This window comes from Lonchura striata, chromosome 31 (genome assembly GCF_050655825.1).
Source record: "Lonchura striata isolate lonStrDom1 chromosome 31, ASM5065582v1, whole genome shotgun sequence".
NCBI classification, from domain to species: domain Eukaryota; kingdom Metazoa; phylum Chordata; class Aves; order Passeriformes; family Estrildidae; genus Lonchura; species Lonchura striata.
The window spans coordinates 3,279,240-3,287,255 of NC_140733.1; the positions used below are offsets into that span (position 1 = coordinate 3,279,240).

General features: G+C 50.5%; 1 protein-coding gene across 1 annotated transcript; it reads left to right on the forward strand.

Moving 5' to 3' along the window:
- Positions 1-3,964: 3,964 nt before the first annotated feature.
- On the forward strand, positions 3,965-5,516 carry LOC146764748 (uncharacterized). Its single transcript, XM_085563672.1, has one exon. It carries the CDS (start codon positions 4,084-4,086, stop codon positions 4,990-4,992), a length of 909 nt encoding a protein of 302 aa, XP_085419798.1. The 5' UTR covers positions 3,965-4,083; the 3' UTR covers positions 4,993-5,516.
- The last annotated feature ends 2,500 nt before the right edge of the window (positions 5,517-8,016 follow it).

The window sequence follows — 8,016 nt, forward strand, 5'->3', positions numbered from 1 at the left end:
TGTCACCTTTCTACAAGGGACAGTGTGACCAGAAATGATCTCTGGAAGCAGAATTCTCTGAGTCTCCCAGCTGAATTCTCTGTCCCTGTCCTTTCCCTGGATCTCTGTTGCAGATGGAAGCTGCTGGTGCCATCCTCACCTTTAACCTCTCTTTGGAATGCAAACAGATGTTCCCAGCTGTGTTAAGCAGGATTTGCTGAATGTTTCTATAAACCTTTTGTGTTCCCCATGGAATGAAGGGGCCATTTTGGCACTGAGGGGGTGATGTGGAAGCAAGGAGTCAGTTGTGACCCTGGGGTCCCATGGAACCAAGGGGCCGTGGTGGCACAGCAGGGCCACGTGGATCCAGTGGTCCATTGTGACACTGTGGATCCAAGGAGACCATGGAGACACCCCCAGAACCTCATGGAACCAAGGAGTCCATGGTGACCCAGCGGGGCTGCATGGAACCAATGGTCCATGGTGACACTGCCCATCCAAGGAGGCCATTTGGACACTGCGGAAGCTCATGGATTGAGGTGGCCATTGTGACACTGAAGAACTTCATGACACCAAATATCCATGGGGACACAGCAGGGCATCATGGGAACAAAGAAACCACTCTTGACAGTGCGGAAACTCATGGAACCAGGGGCTGTTGTGGCACTGCAGAACCAGCACAGCTGCTGCACCTTGTCCCCTGCCCTACACAGCTCCTTGGGAGGCACGGCAGGAATAGCACCCTGGGAGCCTCGGGAATGCCCCTCTGGGATCTATGGCACACACTCCCAGGGGCTGGAATTCCAGTTCCCAGCCAGGAAAAGATGTTCCTGCCCTTGAAGGCAAAGCTCTTATGGAAGAGTCAAAAGCCAAGAGGAGCAAGATCTTAGAGTGACATTTCACTGCCAGCCTTCCTAACGTCACCTATGGTTGTTGTAGCTCATGGATTTGGAATGAAATCAGGGCAGGGTCTTTGGTGGGAGCTGCCCTGGGTCAAAGGAGACACTGAGAGAGAAACAGAGCAGGCAAAGGAAGGCAGGAGAGAAAGGAGCTGTTTTGGTTTGGATTGGCAGGTGTCTGCTAAGGAGGGCAGGAGCCTCCCCTAAAATGGAAAAATGTAGACTCTTTCAGAATTGTTATAAATTTGAAATTAAGGGGGGCTCTCAGATAAAAATATGGGAGCAAGAATAACTGTTTTTTATTAGGGAAGAAAATTGAACTATAAAATAAACAATGCAGTAAACTGAAATAACACTGACAGAGTCAGAATATAACCTGATACCTTTTTGGACAGGGTATTGGCCACAATCCAATTGGAATTGTGGCTGCAATCCTCCAGGAGTGTCAGTTGTGGCTCTGGTGGAGAAGTGATCCTATAGGAAAGGGTGTCTTCCTCTGAAGAGGAAGAGGCAGCTGTTCCTCTGAGAAATCCATCACAGAAAGAGCTGTGTTGGTGGGCCAGAATCTCAAGACTAGATGCAGGTAAGAATGCTTTGCTCCTCCCTCTGGGTGGAACATCTCACAATGGGATTTTACAGTTCTTATCAGTCATGCAGTGACATTCAATAGCCCATTATCAGCAGATGTCTCCCCTGAGGGAGGATGGATTGTGGAAGAGATAAGGAAAAACTGCCCACTTAACACAGGACAACTGCCATACAGATGGCAAATAGAACACATCTTGCTTTTCAGTCTGGGACAGGAGGACACAAACAAAATCAGCTGAGAAGGCGGCACTCTGAAAAACAAACAAGAACTGACAGAAAAGGAATGGGACAGAAATCAGTAATTCTGATAGTTTTATTTACTATCAGAATGAATCACACCCACCCAGCCTCACACAATCCTTACCGCACAACCTCAAATTTGGATCTCAATTCTCCTTCCAACCCCATCTCACCCTGGAGTCTGAGGAATGAAGTAATTTTGGCACTGGACTGAGGTGGGAACCAGACATTTTGAGGTGTGATTGAGTCGTTTTGGGGTGACAGAAAAATCCACCTTGACTTTTAGAGCGCAAAATTATGGAGAATACTACCAGATATCCCCCAAGAAGCCACAAATCCTCCAGAATATGTTCCCAAACAGTAAATTCCACCTCAAATACCTCTTAAATGGTGGGACTTTTGACATCTCTGGTCAATACTCTTTTTAGTAATTTTTCAGGTCTTTTTATGTGATAAAGACAAATCAGAAGAAAATTAGGGCCAAACCAAAACCAGAGACCCCTTGAGCATCCCCTGGACACTGGACAAAACAAACTCAGCAGAAATCAAATTTAACCCTCCATAAAATGCCTTGAGGAAGATTTGCTCTTCCCACAAGTCACTTGTGATGAAAACGCAAACAAATCCCAAACATTCATAGACCAACAACAGAAACAATTCTGTGGCAATTCCAAATTTCATCAGTTCCAACACAGCTCCAAGTCAGATGCTGGCAGGTTCCAAAAAAAAAAAAAAATGGAAATTTGGCCCAATACAGATTATTAAAAGGAAGGGAAAGGTCTGTGTAGCTATCACTAAGGTGACAGGGACCAAGAAAATAATGCTTCTCCCCCCAAAGCCCGTGAATTCAGGAGTTATTTGGGAATTTAGCTACTTGAGCTGGGCTTCTTGTAGGATTTAAGTAGCCTTGTGTTCCTCACTTTGGGGTGAATGATCCTTGTCAGTCTTGCTGGTATCATCTGGTCCCTTTCCTCCAGTGATTTTAACAGACTTTTCAAAGAAGGAAAACAAAATATTTTTCTTTACACTGGCCACCCACAAGAGCCATTTTCCTCATAAGTTCTCCCAAAAGTCACTCAGAGGAAACTGCATCCAAGTTTCCAAGAGTTCCTCCAGAAAGAGCCACAAACTCCTCAAAGGAGAGAAACATGCTGTTGTCAAAGGCACTTGGGGTCAGACAACAGTGCCCTGAAATCACTGTGCAAAATAATGTTGCAATCTGGATAATAAAATTGTTAGAGAGATGACTCTGCCCCAATTAAGGTGCTAACGAGACTAAATCCAAAGTGGATTTTATTGAACAGTAAATGAGAGGTAGAGAGAGATGGAAAGAAAAAGAGGAGAGAGCAAGGGAGTGACAGGGACAGAAATCTCCCCTGGGGTGGGGCAAGTGTGACATTGTCCCCTGTGTGTGTGGCCTTCCCAGGGTGGGGGTTTTACACCGGAGCCAGTTTGGGTAAGGGGGGTGGTGTTCACCCCCCACCCCAAGCAGGGATTGCCTCACTGTTTCCGGTTACAGTGTCAGATGTAACCAAAAGTGTTTTCAGTCACCATCTCCATAAACTGTTATCAACAGGTGGGGCAGTGTTCTTTATCTCTTCCATGGCTCAGTCCTGATAACGCCCTTCAGGGCCATCTTCTCTTAATGGGCCATTGAGTGTCACTGCAGGACTGATAAAATTACATCATCCCATTGTGGGATGCTCCGCCCAGGGGGAGGAACCAAGTATTCCTGCCTGGATATAATCTCACCCTTGCAACACCACGACCACCGTGCCTACTGGATTCCCAGAGGACAAGACCTCCATAACCACCACTGGACCTTCAGAGGAAGACCAGGATTACGGCTTTGACAGAATCAAGTTTATCACTCCAGCTGGACGGCAGCCACCATTTCATCAGACAGCTACCACCACCCTGACCAACGGGGTGTCAGGTTATATCCTGACTCTGTCAGATTAAGCCAGTGTTTCTGTATCATTGTTTGGATCTTAATTTTCTTACTCAATTGTCATTCTGGCTTAAAAGTCTCCCCCTGGTTTGCCTTCAAACCAGTACAAAACTCACTGTGCTCATCCCTTGTTTCCTTCCAAAACAGGATTTCCCATACCCAAACGTTTTCCTGATGGACGAGAATGTTGCGAGGAAGAGGAAGATGCCCTGGGGCACTGAGGCAGGTGAGGAGGAAGTCAGTGCCCCTTTCCCCCTCTCTCCTGCTCCATCTCCCAACCCAGCACAGCCCCCGGCTGCAGGACAGCCCCGCTGCCGATGCCCTCCTGTCGGGGATCCTCTGGGGGCATCTCCTTGTCCTTCCCTGTGGAATGGAGGCTAATCCCATCCTCTCCTTGTCCTTCCTCCCCCATAGCAGGAGCTGAGGATGGAAACCAGGAAAGACAAATCCCTGCAGCAGAACCTCATGGAAGAGGCCATTTTGAGCAACTCCACAGCGCAGGAATCCAACAGGGAGGAAAATCCCTGGAGATCTCACAGGAGGAGGGGCTGCAAGCCCAGCCCAAGATACTCTGAGGAGGAAAGACCCACTCTGGGTCAGGAAGGTGGGCAGAGCTTCAGCCAGAGCTCGGAGCTGGTGGTCCCTGAGAAGCTTCCTGATGGGGAGAAGCCCTACAAGTGTTTGGAGTGTGGGAAGAGCTTCAGCCAGAGCAAAAATCTGAAACGACACCAGATGATCCACACAGGGGAATGGGCCTACGAGTGTGGGGAGTGTGGGAAGGGATTCAGCTGCAGCTCCAACCTTGTCAGGCACTTACACATCCACACTGGGGAGAGGCCCTACAACTGTGGGGAGTGTGGGAAGGGATTCAGTTCCAACTCTCACCTTGTCAGCCACCAATGCATCCACACTGGGGAGAGGCCCTACGAGTGTCCCAAGTGTTGTAAGAGTTTTCAGACCAGCTCCAATCTCCTTGTACACCAGCACATTCACACGGATGAGAGGCCCTTCTGCTGCCCTTACTGCAGGAAGGGCTTCAAGCGGAACTCCCACCTCATCAGGCACCAGCGGATCCACACCGGGGACAGGCCCTACATATGTCCCACTTGTGGGAAGAGGTTTCAGAGCAGCTCAAATCTCCTCCTGCATGAGCGGATTCACACTGAGGAGAGACGCTTCCTCTGCCCCGACTGTGGCAAGGGCTTCAAGCACAACTTCCATCTTGTCAGCCACCAACGCATCCACACTGGGGAGAGGCCATACTTGTGTCCCCAGTGTGGGAAGAGCTTCACTCGGAGCTCTCACTTGACCAAACACCAACGGAGCCACCAGTAAGGGAAGTCCTGAAAATTCCCCAGCTTCAGGAAGAGCTTTGTGCACTGCTCCAGCTTCATCCCCCATTGGAGGAGACCCTGTTGGGAAGAGCCCTGGTGATCCATGTTCCCTGTGATCCAAGCTGGGAAGACACCTGTCCCTTTTCCTGCCCCTGCCAATGACCTTATGTGGGATTGAAGGACATGAGGGTTTGGACATGGCCCTGTCACTACATTCACTCCCACCTCAAGTCATTGCCAGGGGCAGGAAAGGGACTCTGTCTTTCCCTGAGGAGAAGGGTGTCCTTTCCATGCAGGAGGAAACACGTGGCCAGGAAGATACAAGTGATGGTGATGTAGTTTTCCCTGTAACTAGTTTTTCTTATCCCTTCTGTTGTCAATATTTTTTCTGTTCCTGTTTGTTCTTCATCTTGTTGCTGTTCCCAGTAAATTGTTCTTATTCCAGCCTGGAATCTTTGCCTTTTGTGCTTTCCATGGTAAGTGGGAGGGCAACAAATGGCAGGGTTGTTTTAGCAGGAGCAGGAAATTGAGGAATCCCATTCCTGAACCCCGGGCTGTGGAAACCGAGCATCCCAGCTGGTGCCAGCCCTGGTGGCCATGGCAGCAGCCTTGGGAGCGGGTCCCTGGCTGGGGCTGAGGGAACCTCTTCACTCTGGTGCCCAGGGACAGGAGTGGAGGGAGCGGCTGCAGCTGAGTCGGGGCAGGCTTAGGTTGGATCTCAGGAAAAGGTTTTTGCCCAGAGGCTGCTGGGGCACTGCCCAGGCTCCCCAGGGAAGGGTTACAGCTCCAGGGCTCCCTGAGCTCCAGCAGCATTTGGACAGCGCTGCCAGGCCCAGTCTGGCAGTGTTGGGGTGTCCTGTGCAGGGCCAGCAGTTGGACTCGAGGATCCTGATGGGTCCCTCCCAGCTCAGCCAATTCTGTGGTTCTGGGATCCCATGACCCTGGGGATGGGAGTGCCAATGGTTGCCATGGCAACGGGCTCCAGGCCTGAGCTGGTGTCCATGGCAACCACCCCTGGCATGGGGTCTCCATGGAGCTGCCCAGGGACTGACCATAGCAACAGGGGCTGGGGATGGTTGCCATGGAAACTGACCATAGCAACAGGGGCTGGGGATGGTTGCCATGGAAACTGACCATAGCAACAGGGTTTCCTGGTGATGGTTGCCTTCTATGGATGAGATTTGTCACAGGCCCTCAGAGGGGTTCCATGGGGACTTTCCAAGAGTCTCCAGGCTGTTCAAGAGCTGGAATGTCACACACAGAGACAGGGGCTCCATGGAGACCTCTCAAGAGTTTCTGGGGATGTCAAAGAGCCGTGTGGTCAGAGGCAGTCACAGCCATTCCATGGTGACATCCCAGGGCACCTTGGGCTGCAGAGGCACTGATCTGTCACAGGCACTCACAGGGGCTCCACGGTGACATCCCAGGCATCCTCAGGCTGCCAAAGAGTCGGGATGTCACACACACTCCTGTCATGTACAGAGTGGGAGCTTCAGGCAAAAGCTTTATTTCATTATTGGAGAAACTCCTGCTGAGTCATGAGATGGAAAAATGACACCCAATAGCCACCATGGATCCTTAAACCCCTGCAGGGCCTCCAGACTTTTAAAATTCCTTTTAAGAGAAGAGACTGGGAGTGAATGAATCCACACCCAGCCCCAGAATTTGTCAAAGGTTTATGTATAAATGACTGGACAGGTAGAATTGAACAATTTGTCAATGCAATTTTTCCTACAGGATTAATGATGGAATACCAGATATATTTATATAAATACAATCAGATCATGACTAGACAGTAAGCTCTTAACCAGAGTTATTTACTCCACAGTCCAGAATCTATAACAATTATAGGATATTCTGCTCTAGGAAGCAATTTTGAAGTCAGCAGGGCCTTGCTGGAGTGGTTTGAGCCCATTGCAGGCAGAGCCTCTGCTCCAGCAGGAACTGCCTTTCCTGTGCCAGGAGCAGGGCAGGTCCCCCTGCAGGAACAGCCCCAGGCCAGCCCCAGCACAGGGAAGGCCTCGGGCACAAGGGCAGAGTGCCGTGCTGGGAGCTGTGCCAGGGACAGCCCGAGGCACCAAAGGCACCTTGGCAGCAGCAGCTGCTTGCAGGGCATGGCCAGAAGCCTCCCTTGGCACCCGGCCTGGTGGCCAGCGCTGCAGAGCTGCTGCCTCAGGGCTCATTTCCGGCTGGGCTCTGAAAAGCCACTTCTGCTCCAGGAGCCTGACGGGGAAGCCATTGGCCCAGCACCTTGGGGACAAGATATTATCAACAAAACTCTTCATGCCAGCAGAGACAAGGCAGGGGAAGAGGAAAGGGGAGAGCCAGGCCCAGGGGACAGGGCTGCCATGGTGATGGCTGTGAGGTCACTGCCCTGCAGCAGCCTGGCTGCCCTCAGCAGACATTCTGGCCAGAAGTGTTGTGAGGGCACCCAGCACATCCAAGAACCCACACAACAGGAATTCCATCCTTGGGGAGGGGAGGGGATTTCACTGGGTCAGGTTGCACACACTCCCTGATTTTGGAGCATTCCTGGGATGGGGAATACATCTCTCTGGAAAAACAGTGGCCATTTTGTGTCACTCTCATAATTATAATATATTTTGTCCTTCTAACAAATGTAAATCCACCCTCATTCAGTTTAAAGATACTGATCCTTGTTCTGTCACTGCAAGATTTTGCAGAAAATAACTTTGACTGTTTTTCCATTTTCACAGACTTCGTAGAGGACCCAAAAAACTCCCAAGATGGGTTTTGGAGGCCTCATCACACAACCAGCAGGTAGAGGCAGCAGGCTCTGGTCTCAGTGATATGGTGATTGAGGACAGAACAGGAGTAGCCTGGGAGGGATTGAAGGGTGTTTTCAGAGAGGATGTAGATTTTCTTCCTTGTATAAAACAGTGAGAGAAAGAAATAATGGCACCAAGGACAGCTGGGGAGGCCCAGACTGGACACCAGGAGAAAGGAATTTCCCTCCCAGGGCAGGGCTGTGGTGCAGCACGTCCCCAGCAGGAGCCTGGAGCAG